Source organism: Alosa pseudoharengus, unplaced genomic scaffold (assembly GCF_046254945.1).
Source record: "Alosa pseudoharengus isolate Yale_2024_CS ecotype anadromous, Long Island Sound unplaced genomic scaffold, YU_APseudo_1.1 YU_APseudo_1.1_scf_15, whole genome shotgun sequence".
NCBI classification, from domain to species: domain Eukaryota; kingdom Metazoa; phylum Chordata; class Actinopteri; order Clupeiformes; family Clupeidae; genus Alosa; species Alosa pseudoharengus.
In genome coordinates this window covers 19,418,664-19,439,897 of record NW_027468620.1, presented here as the reverse complement: position 1 = coordinate 19,439,897, position 21,234 = coordinate 19,418,664, and the positions used below count along the sequence as shown (strand labels likewise).

At 46.6% G+C, this 21,234-nt stretch overlaps 1 protein-coding gene across 2 annotated transcripts in view; it reads right to left on the bottom strand.

The window, feature by feature from the left end:
* Positions 1-21,234, bottom strand: part of LOC143123790 (neurexin-1a-like) — a 262,633-nt gene that overhangs the window by 7,355 nt on the left and 234,044 nt on the right. For both annotated transcript variants that reach the window (XM_076285071.1, XM_076285072.1), the window contains exon 22: positions 6,471-6,561. In XM_076285071.1, the coding sequence (XP_076141186.1) occupies positions 6,471-6,561 (91 nt within the window). The remainder of the gene's footprint in view (positions 1-6,470; positions 6,562-21,234) is intronic.

Genomic DNA, 21,234 nt, shown 5'->3' with positions numbered 1-21,234 from the left:
AACCCAAACACCTTTCCCCAAAGCATACTGCTGTCCAGCCAGAGAACTTTTTTTCCCCGTTGTGTCCTTTTGAAGATTAAAAAGCTTGTTTTCATTTTTATTCCAGTGGTTCCTTTTGAAGATTGAAAAAAAAAAAAGGCTTGTAATTCTAACAGCGACATGGTTTGTGGCTTTGCTCCATAGCTGGAGCATTTGCCCTCCGTGGCTCAGACGCACAAGCGCGGCCTTCGCTGAGTGCCGGCTCGGCTCAGTGTTTTATTACTCCATCCTTGACTTCGGCCCCCAGCCATAATGTGCATTTCACGGATCATGGACACCCCCACCCCCACTGCCCACCTCAACCCCTGTCTTCAATCCTGCCCGCACAGGCTGAGGGGGAATAGCTGAGAACACTCTGAGTGTTTACATTACATTTGTTTTGTTTTATGCGTCTGCAGAAAGCAATCGCACCACTCGGGCCAACCTGGGGGGGTGGGGGGTTTCGTGGCTGGATGGGTGGGTGGCCCCGCTAGAGGTGTTCTGAAGGACTGTCTGGCTGCCGCTGGTGCCAGGAGTGGCATCGCAAAGAGAGCGGACTGCAACTACGACTGCGACTCCCACTCCAACAATGCCCAGGCCTCACTCTGTGTTTCCCAGAGCACAATCTGTCACACTCCTCGCGGACTAATAAACAGACACATCGGGTTAGCATCAGAGTCAGCAAAAAGATGCTGCTGACATGTGGCCGAGATATAGAGAGGGGACAGAGAGAGAGAGAAAAGGAGAGAGAGAGGGAGGGAGAGAGATAAATAGAGGAATAGATAGTACGAGAGGGAGAGTTAAAATATAATTGCTGGGATAAATAAAGATGGTGTGTGTGTGTGTGTGTGGGGGGGGGGGGGTGCAGAGGGCTTCGGATAAGGCCTGACAGCAAAGCAGACATGAGCATGAAATCCTGTTTTCTCAGAGAACACATTTCATTAAAGCCGAGTTTGCCATGTGAGGCCTGTCGTGGGTAATCTCCAGGGAGCGAGGGATACAGAAAATGAACACAATTTGCAGAAATGCTGAAAAAACTCCGACTTCAGCCAATACATTACTTTCACAGTGGGGAAAAAATGACCGTGGTGGTAACGGTAATTGTGAATGGACAGGGGACACGGATGAAGCTTTGTGGCTGCTTAATGCAGGTCGTCCACTCCAAATGCGCGACGTGGTCTGCCTCTATCAGGAGAGGGCAAAGCCACTTCCTGACATCTGAGCCTCTCCCAGACGTGCATTTCCTGTGTTGTGTCTGAGTCTTTTCAGGGCGGTCGTAGCGTGCAGCCGACACCACACAGAATGCAACTTAGTCTGCAGTGGGCATCTGTACTGGGGTTCAAGCACAGAATGATTGAATAGCCTATTACCTGTGGGCAGTGACCTGTCATGCCACTAAGGTGTCACAATTCTTTCATTAATCTTAGAAACACTATAAAAAAAATATTTTGTACAGTAATATATATCTCTCCTCTCATGCGGAGGGGAAGTTGGGACAGTGTGTGCTTGTCAGTGCCCACAGTCTAACTGTGGAATTTGTCACTTGGCATTTGATTAATCACACACGCTCATACAAAGGCTTTCTCTTCCTCCATTAGAAAAAAAAAACCCAAAAACATTAGCACAAATGTCAGATACAGTGGCTGCTTTTGAGTCAGCAGCACAATAGGAGGATGGGCGGGGGGAAAAAAGGGAAAAGGTGTGGGAAAAATTGCAAATAATTAACCTTCACCTGCCTCGAAGCAATCAAAAAACTGCGGACAGCGAGGTATGATTTATGAAATGCCACGATGTGAGTATTCTCCCTGCTCTCCAGAGTATGCTTACTGTGCTAAGAGGCAAAGAGGAATGAGTTAAACTGGGCAACGGGATCACATGTAATTAAGGTCTGAACAAATGATGTTTACTTAATGTGTATCTATTTGTGATTATGGTTATGATTATTTCTATATATAAACGAGCTGTTCCAGTTTCTGCACGGGTAGGATACAGCAAGTCATGAATCAACAATATAACACATATGAGCACACATCTTCTCTGTTACTGTAATTTCCTCTGCAAACAAATGTCTGTTAGGAGTGTAAACAAAAACAATAAACAATGCCTGCATACGCAAAAACAAACACAAGAGCTGCCTTTCCCCGGGAGAGCGGCTATGTACAGTGCGAGTGGGCGATGGGGCGACAGGACGGGGACTCTATTTACTGTGTTCCCGTTGAGCTGAAGTGGCGCTGCTGACCCTAGTGCCTCTCAGCGCTGACCTCTCCTTGTCACCCACTCTGAGGCCGGTCCCACACGCGCTGGCACCCGGTCAAAAGCTGCCACTCCTGATAGCTCTGCTGCTCGTAGCCGTGGCGCTGACAGACAGTCTCAGGGGCGAGTTCAAGTGCAGTGGCAGCAGATGTTGCCTTTTGTGGCGCATCACAATGCCGGACGCTACGACACGGCCGGCTGTGTCTGTTCTGCCGAGCTCGCTCTGGTGCGGCGTATGGTGTGTAGCGAGAGGGAGGGAGGGAGATTTCTCAAGATCAGTAATAGAAATAAGCTTTGACAATGATAGACAAAAGAGAATCTCTTTTCCACTAACAATTGCATTATGCTTCTAGGTTGCTTCCGTGCACGGTCTCACTCATGCCTTCTGGTTTGGTTTGGGGGCGGGGGGGGGGGGAGGACTGTCTGACTCGCACAGCTGCCTGGCACAGCTCGGCCCAGATGTTTGTGGGGGATGCTGGGAGGGGCTGGGTTTAAAGGGGTCATCTTAACAGCCCATCCACCGTGTCATCTCAAATCCCTATCTCTATACTCCCATGGTGACAAAGGGTTAGAACTCTCTCTCTCTCTCTCTCTCTCTCTCTCTGTCTCTCTTACTCAAATTTGTGTGTGTCTATGTGTGTGTTTGTTGTGTGTGTCTTTGTGTGTGTCTATGTCTGGGGGGGTTGGGCAGATATTCGGATGCCAAAGCACTGTCCATCCACCCTGTGACTCCATCTCCCTACCCTCTGTGACAGTTGTGAGACAGGCCCAAACCCACAACACAGGTCTCCCACAGTGGGGGAGTGTGTGTGTGTCTGTGTGTGTGCGTGTGTGTGTGTGTGTGTGTGTGGGGGGGGGGGGCGGGGGGGGGGGGGGCGGTCGGTGGGTGATGAGGGTCGTAAGGCAGGCAGGTGATGGTGGTGGAGGCTGAGATTCAATTTACTGCAGTGTGATCTAATCTGGGCCTTGCTGGAAGATTAGCCCGCCGCTGTGCAGAGCCTCGCCACGGGTCCGGCGGCGGGGGGAAATAAAGCATGGCAATAAGTAAGCAGGACCGGATCGATATCGCTCGATCGCTGATAGCGCTGCCACGCCAGGAGTCTGCCATGATCTACGGCACGCTGCGCTGACCTTGAGGCTCGATGGACTCGGGAAGTGAGCAGAGCGAGCTGGGCTGAAGCTCCTTTTCTGCCATCAGAAGAGTGTTTTTGCACATGCCCTCATCAGGAGTCTCAGCCTGCCATGTCCCACACTTTAGCATTCATACCCAGAGTCCACCATTCTGATCTGAAACCCTAATTTAATGTCTCTTCTCAACATCCTCTAGCTGGCTGTTCTGTGCATTCAAAAAACATCTGGAATTTGGTGTTTGTACAGTCTTAGCTCTGTAAATACAGTAGAAGTTACAAACATAATAATAATAATAAAAAAACATAGTTCCGACATTTCGACAACATTTTGCCAGAATCCAGTGCCATATCTTCAACTTAAGTCTACAACTTCTCTGACAGAGATAGAGAAATAGTCAGCAGCAGTGTCATGACTTTGGCCCACTTGTCGGTGCTGTTCAGAGGAGAGATTCTCTCCACGTTTTCCGTGGAAAAAAGGATCGCTTCAGCAGAATGTTCGGGGAGGGATTGGAAGCCTGCGGGTAACCTGAGCCACCTGCTCTGCACTCACAGTGCATCGGGCGGCCGGTGCGCCCAGTCCTTCACGCGTCGCTGAGCCATCGCACGCGCGGCGTCGCCCACTCCACTGAGCGTGAGAGTGGCCCTGAATGTAGATATTAATCAGGATGTGGTGCTAGACAGCTGTCGCCATGGCAGCTCCCACAGACAGCGTCAAATCACACTGACTTTGGACTGAGCGTGCTCTCTCCTCCTCCCTCTCACGAAAGGAAGAGCGTTTCTTTTATTGCCGGGGGTTTCCAGTGAATCTACAGCTTTGTCTATCGCTTGGTTGTTTATTTGGGCATGCTGGCGACCTTGACCAGAACACAGCTGTGAGACACCTCTCCACTTTTTTGACGTGGTAAACAACCTCATCACATGGCGACAGAGGGACAGATGCTTGAGGTGGACTGTAGTTTGAGGCGAACTGTAATGCCCCTAACCACCAACTCCCTCTGTCCTCACCACCTCCATCACTCATGGAGATGACTCTTGGTTGTCTATCAGCGTTACTGTGGTGGCGGTGGTGGTGGTGGTGGGGTGTGATTTCCGCACAACACCATTCATCAGCCAAGCCTGCTCTTCCCGCCCCTCCTCGACAGAGACAGAGTCTGCGGTGATGGCCGACGAGACGTTGCAGAGCCGAGGGGCCAACATTAATTTAGTCTAGGCTTCATTGCCGCCGCCAGATCGATAACGCAGAGGGAGAGGCCTTAAGTCGTGCCTCTTAATTGTGCTTCCTTCTCCCACCCCAGGCCTGTTTGTGTCTCATCTTGAAAGCTCTTAACTCTCCCTTCACACATGTCAGAAAACACTGGAGCAAAGTATGTCACAGTTTACATGCACAAAGAAGACACTTAACATGCATGCATATGTATACACATAGACACATAAAACATTTCCAGTACTTATATATTCATGAATAGTTCCATGGCTTATCATAACAGGCCTTTGTTGATGTTTTGTTTACAGAATTTGTAGGATAATCTGACAGTTGCTTTGAAGGACCAGCTGTCTCAGTCAAAAGTGCATTCATAAAATAGCATCTGGTTCTGTGGCTGCTCTCACTGCTAAAACGACCATGGGTGGAGTGGGCCCTCTCCAAAGCCACCATCCGTACAATGTCTCCAGTGCACTGTAATCTACAGTACATAAAACTATGTACAAATTCACTACAGTGTGAGCTTATATTTCATTTATATGAGTACATGATAAATGCTAATGATGATACCCCTTCAATAAATCTCTTCATCTACACAGTGAATGCTAATTAAACAATTACATCAGTATGCAGGATGTTCCAACGCCGAGTAAACAAGTGTCCCTGCGTTTGTGTGCACAAGTCTCACCAAAATACATATCTTTCAAAAAGATTTGCTTTGCAGAGGGATAAACTGATTATCTTTTAATCCGGCTCATATTTCTTATGTACATGCCTTGAAATACATATTGTGTGTCTTGGTGGGTTTCCATTCTTTTTGCGAAGTCTCAGGCGGGGCTAGTAATGCATGGAGACAGCATATTTGACTGGACTGGGGCTTAAAAAGAAAGAAAGCTTTTGATGTAACGCAACACATTGTCTGTCTGATCTTCTGTTAGCTCCCTTTCAAAAGAAGCTCCTTCTCTCCTCTCTCTACCTGTCATTCCATCCATGTGTTTGCATACTGACTGGTTGTCCCACTTTAGTGGTGTGCCATCTCGTACAAAAACAAAGTGAGGGGGATAAAAAGGTAAGAGGTGGGTGTTTTTTTGTTTTTGGAGGGGGTGTGTGGGGGCTGTGGGAATGGTGGTGGTGTTGTTGTTTTCCTTGAGAGCAGTGTACACAGCACTGACAACACACCTAACGTGCACGTCAAGTGTAATCAGCTTGCATAAACAACACGCGAGCGCCTGTGTGCGATGGAGACAACAGAGCTCGACTCGCTCAAGTACACTCCCTCTCTCCCTCTCTCTCTCCCTCTCTCTCTCGCTGCCGAGCATAATTAATAACGACGGGGATTCGCTAGGCGCTGCCTGACGCTGGAGAGGCATCAGAGGAGGCGTTTGGAGCTCGCCATCCCGCATTGGCTGAGCCTGTCCAAACCTCGCCCCACCATCATCATGCCCCGCCTCTCTGTCTCTTGTGAGGACAGAGAGGAAACAAATTGGGAGAAAGGGAAGAAAGGGAAGAAAGAAAGAGTTCTTTCTGTGGAGAGGGGCTGGAGCTTATTTTTCCAGACTGAGTGGGTATGGGACAAATGGAGAAAAATAAGACAGGCGTGGACTGGAGGAGCTTGTCTGGATTGCCCACTCAGGGAGAGTCACAGGGCTCTGTCAAGTATTCTGGTCATTCTTTGGAGTGGGGAGTGAAGTGGTGTATGTTGAGGCGGTGTAGGGGAGACGAGGCCATGGCAGGAAGTGTGTGAGTGTGTGACACACAGGACAAGGAGAGACAGAGCAACAGACCCACTGAGAGAGACACATGGACAGACCCACTGAGAGAGACAGCGACACAGCCAGAGAGAAGTAGTAAAAAAAGAGATGACTAACCTAACCCACCTGAGCTCGGCTCGCACGGGTCGATGTCCTCGTCGTCGCTGTCGCTCGGGCACTCTGCTGAAGCGACCTGGTCATCCGTTGTCTGGAAGACACAAAGAGGTGGGCATGTTAAGCAAAGAAGCAAACACAACCAACTTAGGAGAGGGACAAGTTGCATAGACAATACTAGGCATTTTTACCCAGCAGAGGGACTGTTTATCTCCCTGCCTGTCTGTCTAATATCCCCACTCTCCATCCATTATTGACACAACTCTTATCCTCATCCTCTCAAGACACACTGGCTTCTAGTGCCTGAATACCGAACATACAGTACACAAACAACACTCTTTTTAATAAGGAGACATCGGCAACTCCTATTAAATAAGGTTGTATTAGTCCTCTGTAGTTTTACTTCAAAAAGGTAATACATGACTAAGTGAGCGCAGTGCAGCCTGTTTTAGAAGATTTGTGAGATCTCTAAAGGCTGACAACCCTGCTTCAGAAAGTCCTACCATGACTTCATTCCAGCCACATTCAGTAACCAACTGATTCCAATTAGCACAACTCTTCAGCCAGGTAGACTGTGATTTGTGATCTCAGCTTTGCAGACAGCAGAAAGGAATACGTGGTAGGACTTTCAGCTCCTGAAGCCGGGTCGGCCACCTCTGACTAACGGCATGTTGTGGAGGGTCTTCTAAAAACACTTGTCCCTGCCTGCTGCCCAGGTAAGTGGCATAAGACGGAGGAGTGTGACTAATGATGGATAGAGGAGACGACAGAGGACAGGAGAGAGGGAGTGGAGTGGAGGGGGCCTTTCTCTCTTTTTCTACATCTGTGCACCCACAAGCCTGAGGAAGTGGCGCGGATGTAAATTTAATTTGCTGTGCATGAGGCTGATATACAGTGTCGGCTGTCCAGATGGCGGAGCCAGTGGATCCAGGAGTGCCACATCCATCACTTTGCCTGTTTGATTTGTTTTTTTTTCTCCTCCTGGCGGGGGATCCTGGCACTCGCCACTGACAGACAGAGGTGCAGGAATCGATACACACACACACACACACACACACACTCACACACACACACTCCCTATCCCTCTGCCATGCACGTTCTTTTTACATCTCAGTCTTACTTTCACACACAAACACACACACACCCCTTATCTCTCGATCTCTCACTGCACTTTCTGTATAAGACAAACACACTGACTTTGTTTGCACACTCTACCGTATTCTCTCTCTCTTTCTCTTCTCTCTTGACACAGCATACAGATAAAGAAAGCATGCACATACAGTACACACACTCTTTCTCCTTTCTCTCTCTCTCTCTCACATACACACACACACACACACTCACACACACACACACACTCACACACACACACACACACAGTTCTCTGTTTCATGTCTTCTCTGTTTTATGTTTCATCTGTGTTCTCAGTGCCACTCAGGGCTGTGGAGAGTGCAGTAGTGATGGAGAGCTGCCTGTCAGTGGTACCCGTCTCTCCTCCCTCAGACTCCTTTTTCATTTCTAGCGGCGGATGCGGCACAGACGCTGCACACAGCAGACTGAATGTCAACTGCAATACTGGGGCACTGATTACAGCAGTGGAAGTAGGGCTCGTTGGGATGTGTGTCATGATTCGGAGTGATGTTATTGGCTTATTAAGAGGTGACCTCATTTTGGTGTCTGAATGTTGGTGTGCACACACATACACAGACATACACCTGCACACTCACAAACACACACACACACACACACACACACACACACACACACACACACACACACACACACACACACACACACACGCCACCACTTTCATCTCTGTGGCAACAGCCCCAATCACTGCCTCTGACCCTATTTATAGAAAGTGTGACAATTATTATTTTTTTTTTTCACTGGCATGGATGTGCCAACACTGTGAAACTAAATGTTATAACACCCATATCCAGGAGCAGTGGTCAGACTGAGAGGACTGGGTCAAAACTCTGATGTAGTTTTGGCCCCACCCAGAACCATCAACTGGTACCGAATAATATTCCCATTCATTACACGGCCTCATTCTGTCCCTGAGCTGAGAATCTGATTTAGAGTCAGAGGCAGACACAGACATTCTACTCCAAGATGAATGCTAAAAGTCCGACACAAGCATGTCGTCACATAGACACACAAACTCTCTCTCTCTCTCTCTCTCTCACACACACACAGAACACACACAAACACACATATACACACACACACACACACACACACACACACACACACACATACAGTACAGTATACACAGACATACGCACGCACGCACAGAAATGTGACACAGTAAGTTTCAGCACAAACTAGGAAACAGAGTTGACTGGAGCCATGGTTGGAGTTCATTAATCTGCCAGTGCTTTTAAAGTGCTGAAGCAGAGGCCTTGGGCAGGGAAGGCCTCATTAATCTGCCTGCTCTTCCCAAAGTGCCGAAGCAGAGGTAGGGGAACAGCTCATTAATCTGGCCTGGCTTAGAGCTGGAGAAACCGCGCAACGCAACAGGAATTTCGGCAGAAAGATCGGCTAGGTAAGGTGCCTATCACTTCCAAAATGTTGAATACAGACACACACACACACGCACGCACACGCACACACACGCGCACACACAAACACAGACACACACACACACACTGTGTGAACGTAAAACAGAAACAAAGTAAAGGCATGATTGAAAGGTAGCTATTTTTCTGTCCTCAAGTCGACCATCTCATCCCAAATGGTGGTCTAGTAATGGCGGTTGATAAAGGGGCTATGCAACACGCAGACTAGCCTCAGGCTTGGCTTTGTAGGGAAGAGCCATGTAAACAAGTGCTGGCAAAGACAACACAAAGGCTGGTGTTTCTGAATGCGGGCTAATTGGCATTTCAAATCAATCTCTCAAATCCCTTAATGCACAGGAATGCACAGAGAGCGGGGGCTAAATCTTTCCACATCATATTTTTTCGACCAAGAGAATTCAATTTGACAGGAGGAATTAAACGATGCTGACCTTGACGAATGACTGGAGTCATTTACGATCGTTCCTGAACGCTAAATTTAAAGAAAAAAAGCCCTCAGGACTAGGACGGGTGCATGAGGTCAGTTCACACGTCCGGTATAAACCCTGTCACATTTTCCCCTCTTGATCTGTGGAGACTGAAAATCCTTTCGCTCTTAATCTCGACTAACTCTGTCCCACGACCCACGAGCTCTTCCTCCTCTGACCCCTGCGTCTGTGTCAGCAGACCGGTCGGAGTCAAAAGCGCCCGTCTGCTGTGTGAGATGCCCGGTGCTCCTTCCTTGTGTGCTGTGGAGGTCACACATTGAGCAATTAGTGCTCTGCTTTGAAATGAGACCGCAGTTGCTGTTGTGAGTGCCTTGTGGCTTTTCTTCAGCAGTGCACAGAGGAAAATTTAAACCAAAACAAAACAAAAGCAAAACAAACAAAGTAAACACATCCAAAATGCCTTGTCTGGGGTAATATGTGTGTGTGTGTGTGTGTGTGTGTGTGTGTGTGTGTGTGTGTGTGTGTGTGTGTGTGTGTGTGTGTGTCCAGCCCTGGGCAGAGAGGATGGTGCTTGAGCTGAGAGTCCCGCTGGGTTTCCGGCAGCTCAGCAATCTCACACACCTTGCTGTGTGATGACCTGTCTGTATCTCTCCGAGGACCCCCCCCCCCCCCCCCTCACACACACACACACACACGCTGTCTCTTTCTGTTTTTACTTCCTCTGCTCTCTGTTGTTTGAAGCCCTCGACTGAGATGATGAATGCTCTCTGGCACATGGGAGCGTCTCTTTAGAAATGGGCTGAAAGTCACCCGGACGCTGAAGACATCACCCAGCTCCAGCACCTCCACCCAAACTCAGCTTTCTCTAGATGGCGTAGTCTCTTCTGAATGCTTTAGCATTTGTTACCGATTTCTGTTTCATTTGACCTATGCTGTTGCTGCAAATGTGCTGGTGACCAATGTAACTTAACCTTTGCATTTTGGTGGAAAACAGAGTTGAAATATGCCCCTAGTTATTTACAGGTCAGAGAATGTTTGGGGAAGAGAGTCAAATATATTCATGTATAAACTGACCTTGACTGGGAGAGCTAAGACCCTTGCCATTGATTCTCATTGACCCTTAGAGCAGAGGTACCATTGTGGGAAGACCATGACCTGAGGCAACTTACCCCTTTAGGGTTTGTACAGGGGAAAAAATGTATTCCTTGAATTTCATAGATCCACACATTCAATGTATCTCAATGCCTCCTTCAATTCATACCCCGCCTAGTAAAACCACCAGATTTCTTACTATACTCTTTTGTATTTACTAAAGCATGCTCAACCTCCATGTTTCAGATGAAAGGAATTCAATATGAATATGTTCCATTCAGAAGAGAAAAGGCTCAATTAATAACATACAGCTGTGTATACTCCATGCACTGTTGCTAGGTTAAGCCATCTGTAGTACCAACAGTTTGGTCTTTTTTTAAACCCAAGGTCTGCAGGAGAAAGCCTGGGGGGCACTGCAGCAGAGACCCTGTACTTCACGTTACCATAGAAACTCACTCAACACACCAGTGGGAAGAAGCGAGAGAACTCTTGGATATTCATCAAAAGACAGCAGGGAGATAGCTGTCTGCAGAGGCAACTTATTAAAAGTCAACATTCAGGCTCTTGCTGTGCCAGTGATGGGCTGTGGAGATGCCTGCCACTTCGCTCGGCTGGTTGTTTGGCTATTTGATCGGCAACCTTATCATGAGACATGATAGGCACTTAAGAGACTGTCCTGTATTTCTCAGCTCACCTAAGAGCCTTTCAGTTTTATTTGCTTGCTGATTGTTATTGCAGTCAACATGCCATTTATCACATGGGACCTATAACGGACCTAAGGTGTGGCACTTCTCTTTGTCTTGTCCATGATAATGGAGGGTTCTTTCTAGTCTGTACCAAACAGAACGATGGCTCAACAATGTGAGGCACCTTTGAAGGACTTATTTCTGGAGGTTACTTTTTGTTCCTTTTCTTATTTGTACTTTTTTAACATTCACTGCACCACATTAGCATTCAGCAAGTACACAACTTTCATTGAGGCAGTGCGGCGATTTCACATCCTGCTACCATAACATTTGTTCATAACAATGAAATTGCCTTTTCTCAGTTAGTCTATCAACTGCATTAGTGGCTTGGCCACAAAGTTTCAACGATGGCGAGACATAGCCATATTCATAGTCGTCCCTGTTACCTAATAAGCTAAATGTAAGCACACATCTTACCAAAGTCCCATAGGATATGGAGCTGGCACTAAGACACATTTCACATCTTGTAACAGTGTTTTAAATGAGCTCTAGAGTATGTTAACATCCATTATATACCTCTTAAAATAAGTAATGTTTTATTGCTTATACGTCTGATATTAAAAAGTAATAATTCAACACCAGATGTGGTACATCTGAACCCTGCAGTCCTCTCAGTACATATGGATACAGCAAGTCTCAAAGGTGTACTTCTGCATCAAACTGAACTGGGTCACAGAGAATAGATAATTTAGACCAGCAAGCACAATGGAGTGGCAAATGAATAGTGCAGGAGAGAGTGAGTCTCCTACTGTATACTGTCCGTATAACACATCTCCTATTAATGGATTCCATATGCCTCAGCAGTAGTGCACATAGCAACTACTGAAATGGTGTTTATAAAGCTCATCTCCATTATCATTTTACTTTCAATCTGCCACCACCAGTCATGCATAAAGTAAATCTGATGTATGGTCATTCTTAATGGATATTTCCTACAATTCACTGCTATGCACTATGTCAGACTTAATTCATTTGTCTGTGCAAATTAAGCACTTTTGTATGCAGAAAAAGTTTTACGATAAACATTTAAAAAATGAAGTATATACAATAAAACATGAAAAGGTCAGCTAAGACAGCTGTTAGGTATAGTCTGACTGTTCCATCTGCTCTCCTGATGGGAAAGAAAGGGCCTTTTCTCCTTTATTTAACACTGAGCAGCTGTTGTTAGACCGGAGGCTCAGTATTAACGCATGTGTGAGAGAGGTGTGTGTGTGTGTGTGTGTGTGTGTGTGTGTGTGTGTGTCTGTGTGTGTTGAGGAGGGGGGGGGGGAGTAGTACAGTCTGGAGCCTCAGTCTCACTCCCCAGACACCATCTTGCTCCCAACTGCCATACATCTTACCGGCAGGCTACTGTCACTGCGCACAACACCCTCTAACGAGGTAGGCAGGAGCCGGCCGCCGAACTCCTCTGCCTCAGCTGACCACTGCAGCGGGAGCGGAGTACACATACACACTTTCACTCACACACAGTGTGTGTCTAGGCACAGACAGACAGAACGACACACACACACACACACACACTCACACACACACACACTCACACACACACACTCACACACACACACGCACACACATACGCACACGCACACGCTCACACTCACACACACACACACTCACACACACGCACACGCACGCACATGCACACGCACACGCACACGCACACGCTCACACTCACACTCACACGCACACACACACAGCCAGGCTGAAAAACATTCCTTACACACCAGACATTACCTAAAAGACAGAGGTTTAACTGCCAATCAAGGCGATAGCCTCCAAAGCACACCTGCAGTTAGCACATCATTTGCTTTGCCATTCAACACATGGTGATCATGTATTCATGAATATCTTATACCTCAAATCAGTTTTGCCATTTTCAGTCTATCCTGAATAGTTTGTTGATGTACATTTGTTCAAACAAGATTTGTTTTTCATCGTTAGTGGTGTATGCAAACGCGCCTCATGTCCCATGACAGTCTCTTAATGAATTTCTCACGGCAGCAAGTAGCTAGTGGGAGAGAAGGGAAGGGTGGAGAAAACATTTAAAAAATCCCTAATTATTTACAAGTTCCATTCCAAATAATGTTTGTCTCCCACTACTCGCTGTCATCGGCGCTGCCTGAGCATGATTTCCATTTTATAGATTAACACAGCCTGTGAGGGAGATGAGCCGCAATGACAGGCTGCTAAAATAGAGATGAGACGAAGAAATGAAATGAAAATGGGGGAATAAGCTTTATTCCCTAAATACACAGACTATTTCATGAGGTGTGTGTGTGTGTGTGTGTGTGTGTGTGTGTGTGTGAGTGTGTGTGGTGGGTCCCTGTAACATTTCCACGCAGAACACATTTCACACTAGTGCAGCAGCAAGAGAACCCTGGAGGGTTCTAACTACACAGTGTACCAGAAACATTCATGGTGCACTGGGTGGACGAGAGAAGTGTCCAGGTTTCTATAATGAGAAAAGTGTGATACAGAGGTGGTTTTGTGTGTGTGTGTGTGTGTGTGGGTGTGACATAGAGAAAAAGAGAGGGAGGACGAGAGTGAGAGACAGAGCAGACAAGTGAGAAGGGGGGGAGAGAAAGAGAAAAAGGTAGACAGACCGGAGGGGAGGGGAGGGGAGGGAGAGACGGAACAAAGTGCCATTGGGGAAAGAAAGTGAGAGAGACAGAGAGAGAGAAGGAGAAGGAGCTGGAGAGAGGGGGCGATAGGCAGCACACTTTTATCAGCGTTAATTAGAAGGCCGCACAGCGGAGTCTCCGGCGCCAGTCCTCACACCCACACCACTCATTACGGCCGCTTTTGAGGGACATACGCCACCAAGGGACGGCTTCTCTCGTCCGCACCTCCTTCAAGGCTCGGCTTTGCCAACGAGCCCTCTCCCCGCAAGACTCAGCTCTCTCGCTCTCTCTCTCTCTGGTCATATTTTCTCCTCCTGGCATTGATCATGTTCAAACATTTTTTTTAACTCTCTCTCCCTCTCTTTCTCTCTCTCTCATGCTTTCTAACACTTGGGTAGGAATCTGGGACACTCATTATGGATGACCGCGTGCAACCAAAACAAGCATAAAACCTGGAACCCAGGTGGGAAGCTGAACTCTTCCATTGATTTTGTCTTCAAGTACATAGCCAGGACCATCTGACTTCCATCTAACTAAGTAAACAGTAATCTAGCCATACCTTTCGATTGTAAAATGCAAAACCGCATTTTCTTACATTTGACACCTGTGTGTGTGTGTGTGTGTGTGTGTGTGTGTGTGTGTGTGTGTGTGTGTGAAGCATAGTCAAGAGTTCTGCTTAATTGCTATTTTCCTTTCTTTTTCCTACTTAAAATACATTTCTTCTATGACAGACCCAGGCCCTATTTTTAATGCAATCTGTTACAGTCACTAAGCCAGCCAGGAAGTTGCTAATAAACTCAACTGTCATCTTGTAAATGAACACACACACACACACACACACACACACACACACACACACACACACACACACACACAGTATGAAACTTGGTACTTTGGAGCAACTGTGCCAAAAGTAAAAATAAAACCTTGTGAAGTATCGATTTAAAAAGTCTGAAACAGCGGTTTATATAAAGGCATTGGAGTGAATACACACTGAATAGAATAACCATCTGTTTCAAGACATACTCATCAAACGATTCCTCTCTCTGTTGCCTCACATGGTGAAATAAAGATTGATTGTGTGAAAATAAGTAACAAGAATGAGTACTGCAATGCAGAATTCTCCCCCTTCACAGTATATGGGTCGACTTTAACTTTGTATAGATATCCTGCTCTTGTTCTCACACCAGTGAACGCCTCTTCCTGCTGAAACATGGTGCTATTAAATGAGTGTCGGCGAGGGCGGTAGCCTACATGGCCTGCTGGAGATGGGTTTGTGCGTTCGTCTGGCAGCCCCAGGGTGCAGGAAACCAGGGCCACAGCCTCCGGAGTGGCTGCAGGGGCTCAGAGGACGCTGTTAGCTCATGATCTTCCTGTTGTACAAATATCTCCTGAGCATGCGGCAACACACTCTAACACATACACACACACTAACACACACACACGCACGCACACTAACACACACACACACACACGTACACACACACACCTACACGCACATACACATACACGCACACGCACACACACACACATACATGCGCACGCTGTGACTTATTTACCACACATCCATGTCTTTTCAGACACATAGCCCTAAGCTCAATGAAATAGTAGGTCTGACACTTCCCACAATGCACCTGTCTATTCATAATTCAAAGCACTTCTGTTGTATACATCCTCTCTGTCCAGATATTTCATGCACAGACAACAATGGGCCCCTCTTTGAACACCGGTTGGTCCCTGCCTCCCTCTCCCTTTCCACATTTCTCATAAATGAAATCCCTCTGCACTCAAGTACCTGCTGCCACATCTCCCCACCTCCCCCTTCATCGCTAGCTTGATATGGGAGCTATCTGAAATCGAATCTAAAAGCAACGCCCGTCTGCCCGATGGCCTCTGTACCAATCTGGGCTGATTGCGGGGGTCTGCTCGTAAGTGAGGTGATCCACTGGGAGTAGGGCATGACCATATGGGAATGACCAGGGTGACAATGACCAGAGGAGCAGCCCTTCACCCGTCATGAGAATGGGCTACCTCAATCCCACTACACCCCCGAACACCGAGATTGGAGTCTGTGGGTGTCCTATTGGGACCTCTCCAGTGCACAGTCGAACAGAACAGAACATCGCCACAAGGTAAGCTAGAGAGCATATTATGGAAAGACCTTAGTACAGCATCAAGGTTAGAAAGAGAACAATTGAGAAGAGGTTTTGGGGGCAACACCAAACATGGTGAAGCACAAGAATTGACACGGGCAATGCCAAGGTTGCCTGTCTTGGAAACAAGTATTATTCTGGTCTCTGTGTGGACTGTGCTTTGTTCAAATGGATACAACTGACTCGATCACAGGTTTAATCACCAATAGGGAACTTGCATGATGTGACTATTTTCTTTTTTTATTTGAAGAATTTCATTAAAATGTGCAAGGCAATGCCGTGGACAAACCTGAAAGAAAATGGTACTTAAATTATCGAGAATAAATTATCTTGTCTGTAGTTTAGTGTCATATAATTTTAGGATGTGATTAATGGAGGGGTTTAAAATGAAACAAGAATGAAAAAAAAGCAGAAAATTAGAATTTCAGTAGCATCAGCCAAAAAGTTTGAAGTGTGAGAGGATATAAAAATGTGATAGCATAAAAAAAATAAAAGTGTGAGAACGGCTGAGTGAGAGAGAGAAGAAAAAAGAGAGATGTGAAAATGTCATGCACTGGGGAAAGCCAAGCAGGAAGAGAGAGAGAGAGAGAGAGAGAGAGAGAGAGAGAGAGAGAGAGAGAGAGAGAGAGAGAGAGAGAGAGAGAGAGAGAGAGAGAGATGTTGCAGAGAACGAGAGAGAGGGGAAAAAAGTGATGATAAGCTTGCCCACAAATCATAGGCTCCCTGACTTTGCCTCCATTTTGACATGCGGTCCCAGTCCCTGATGGGGCGACAGAGCCAAATTTGTCATCCTAATATACACGCGGGCCAGGCTCAAGATTAATGGATGGTGGCGTGCTTCGCACACTCAACCTCTGCCTAAAAACATGACAGGGAAAGGGAGGAGGGGGGCACCTCTCCTCTCCGCCTCTTCTCTCTTTCCCTCTCTCATATCGGCGGATGAGCATGCTGGTGCTACCCAAGTGTGCCCTCCCCACACGTTGCAGGAGTGGGCGATGATGTGCCAATGGGCTGGTTAGCCACACGTACATCGAGCCTAATCAAGCGTGGTTTTCCCGCAGCGCAGTGGGTCAGTGACGAAAAGGGTGTCATTGAGGAAGCTGTGCTACAATGGGGAGTGAGACAATGGCGTTTCGCTGCTGTCTGTTAGTAGGTCGATTTCAATAACGTGAATGATGTCTCTTCGGGTCAGTATTCTTCAGAGCTCTTGGCTTTGGAGAGGCATTATATTTAGTGCCGTATATATTTCATTCAATAAAGTACATTACGCCAAAAACTATTTGGGATAGCAGCATACGATGACTGCGGTCTTCTCTGCCTTCAAAAAATATATATTTTTTTACCAACTTGGAAGTGTTTAAATATGAGATAATGCTGAACACTTCTTTCACTACGGCCATCTGTCTCCTCTGCTCTTTCTGCAGAGGGAAAGAGACGGGATGCAGAGAGGCGGAGACCTCGTCTGACCTCGCCTGACCTCGTCTGACCTCGGCGGCGGAGAGAGACGCGGTGACAGGAGAGTTTGGGCTGGGGGCAGGGCGATGAGCAAGATTAATGGGGTGTGGATCGGAGGAGACTTCAGCGACTCCGCCACTGATCTGTGGAGACTCCGAGTCACTCTAACGCTGACAGGCAGGAGAAGAGAGATGAGGGAGGTGGGCGAGAAGTAAAGAATGGAAGATCAGACACACACACACACACACACACACAAGCATGCACGCACATGATCACATGACCACCTCAGTGATCAATCATGAGCTGTGTGGGTGGCTAGCACTGCAGCTGCTGTTTTAGGTATGTGTTTGTGTGTGTGTATGGGCAGAGTCTGTTGTAAATTGATAGTGGGTAGACTTACATGGGAGCTGAAAGAAAGAGCACAGCCGTATTGCAGTGGAAAATAGAGCATATTGCAACGCTCTTTTCTTCTCCGTTACACAAGGCAGGATCTGGCACAATTAGGAACCTGCCTGCCGACCGACCCTCATGGTTGTCTCCTATTCATTTCCCACTCCGTTTCTCGCTGATATCTGAAACAGCGCTATGTAACACAATCATGTTCACAGTTCAAATTGGAACATGGCGTAATTGCGGGGAATAACCAAAAAAACTACATTTGAAAGAGAGAGAGAGAGAGAGAGAGAGAGAGAGAGAGGGAGATGGGGGAAACAAAAAACTTTTCCCATCTAGCCCTTTTTTCTTCTTGTTCTTCTGCTCATTTCTGTCTGCCACGTGGGAGACAATTTGGGTGGCTGATCACTAATCAGAGCCAGGGAGCCGGACCACACAATGAATTATTGATGTGATGGGCATAATGAAAGATGGCGGCGTCACTCATGGTGCCATTACTGTGAGGGGGTCCCAGCCACCAAACAAACACCAACAGGATTAATTACAGGAAATAAAAATGGCATGAGTTGGAGGAGAGAGAGGGGGGTGGTGTGTGTGTGTGTGTGTGTGTGTGTGCGGGAGGGGGGTGAAGTGATAACAATTGTTTTGTACCTACGACTGCATAATGAGGCAAGGGAAGGGGAACTCATCCTCTGCGTTTGAACAATGGAAAAAACAGCGATACTGCAGAAAAAAGCAATACTGTAGGATGGAACAAAACAACAATCAAAACCCTGAGACAATTTATCAAATGAAAATCTTTCCAGTTGATTTACATCAACTTAAGGTCGGAAAATATTCTTAAAAGAGCAAGTTCTGTTGCTAATACAGAAGCAGGTAACAGGGACAGCCAATTACAATCGAGCCTAGACTCCTTATATTGCACAGATAGTTTGATTAACAAAGCAAAGCGAAGCTACTCTTTGAATGCAAGTGCTTCACTCATTTCATGCTGCGTGAAATGGCATATTCTGAAACTATCCCTTGAAATAAAGAAACATGCGGACTCTATATTTAAGCCTAATGATTAACAGCAGTTCAAAATAAACAAGCTAGAAAGTGAACTTCACTTGATTGAGGGAATAAAAACGCTAATCCCATATCAATCAGCTCAAAGTCAAGATGTGGTTTGTTGCCTGCAAAAAAGACTTCAGTTGATTGCTGCTCCCTGAGAAGGAATGAACTCTCTTCTTAACTGAAGGGCATTTGTGTGGAATACATTTACACATATTTAAAAAACCAAAGAACAAGCTGTGATGTATTTTCATGTATGCTTCTGTGTATACTTCTCACAGTTATGTATGCCATATAAGTACTTAAAAGTTAGAATACTTTTTTAGTTTTCCATTGCCACCTAAGTGAATTGTCAACACTACCTTCTTGTCTTAAACTAGCTTAGCCTGAAAACATAGAAGGAAAACAGTGTTCTTTAGTGGGCCTGAAGCAGCCTGTAGTGTAATTTAAACATAAACGGAATATTTTGGGTACAACATGTAAAGTGAAAATGAGAGTGAAATGAGATTATTCCTCCATAACACACAACGTGACAGGAAATATAATGGCATCCTCATTCTTTCACTGAAAAAGCATTGACCACACCCAGCTGATGAAAACCCATCGACCCCTCCTAATGTCACAGAGGTGACGGCACTCACTTCATGATAACAACCCTTGATGACATTATTTTACACCTCTAAGGAATCCATCTGTCAACATATTGATGGAATAAACTTAGCTAAAATGAAAATACAAACGAAAAAAAAAAAATAGAAAATGAGAGTACCTCTACTCTAAAAATCCTTAAAATATGGAGTTCTTTATCAACTGCGGGCGTACCCAATTGATGTCCTTTAGGTGTATCCACCCATCAAACTGCCAAAAGTCTCTCCTGGTGACAGGAGAGAAGTGATGGCACTCTGTCTCCACCGCATCAATCAGTGGAGCTGCTCCATATTCCACCGTGTCCCTCATCCATCTACTGTCACTCAGGCGCCCTGCCCCTCATCACTGGTGCTCGGTCTGGGTGAGGTTCAGCCTGAACAGGCGGCACAAATCAGGACGCGCAGTGGTGGCATTTCACAGCCGATGAGCTGCAAGGACAGCTGATCTTATTCAACGTGCTGCTTGGATATTGATGCATTTGTGACTGTATGTGTGTGCAGTGAATGCATGCATGAATGTATGTACTGTATGTATGTGTGTGTGTGTGAATGTGCCTGGGAGGTATTTTGCTGATTGTCAGTTATATGTGTGCACCTGTTTCCTTTGAGTGTGTATGTGTTCTCTTGAGTGTGGTTGTCGTTGTGTGAGTGTGTATGTGTAGATATACACATACAGGTGTGTGTGTGTGCATGAGTGTGTGTATGTATGTATGTGTGTGTGTGTGTGTGTGTGTGTGTGTGTGTGTGTGTTTCCACCCAGCAGTGAAGGGCAGGTTTAATCATCAGGCCCAGAAGGGGGACAAGGTGATGGATACGCCCGGTCGCCTGCCGTGGCTGCCTCGCACTCGGAGCCACCGCAGGTCTCTGACATCACTTCCCCCGCCATCCATCAGTGTGTGGCCGCTGCGTCCTGAGGCCAGCCCTTCAGCACCCCCACCACTCCCACGGACCGCATACCTGCGGCTCTTGCTCCTGGTGATGTCACCCGGCCAGGGCTAGCCCAGGGAGGGGTGTCCTCCATGTGGACGGAGCACGGGTGCGGTGAAGGACGCGTGGACGTGTCCCTAATTCACCCACAACGCACCCGCACCCACAGCGGGAAAGGAAGGCTATGCGACAGCTGTCTTTTCCTAAAATAGTGCATTATGTACATTCTATATTCTGTGTTAGTCTATAATCTGTGTTAGTCTATATTCTGGATATCTGATATGAATATAGATACTGGATACTGATCATATCCTTTAAATCAAATCACGTGGCAACATGTAAATGAATATTAAAGACAATGAAGATCTGAATTATTATATTTTAAATAACATACTATAATAGTATAACATAAAAGAACCCCACAAAATAGCCCCAGTGAATGTATAATCTCAAGATATTTCTCAGATGGACACACATGTTCGTCATGTGGGAGAAATGGGAAATTACAGATCAAGGGTGTTTGGACGTGTTTCTCTTTATTTTGGTAGGCACTTCCATTGTATAGTTATTCCTTATCACACAGGAAACCAAATGGAACAGTCTCCCTCCCCGCCAAAGAGAGCCTGGATGATTCTTATTGCCAGGACGGGAACCGAGCCTCTGCCGACAAAAC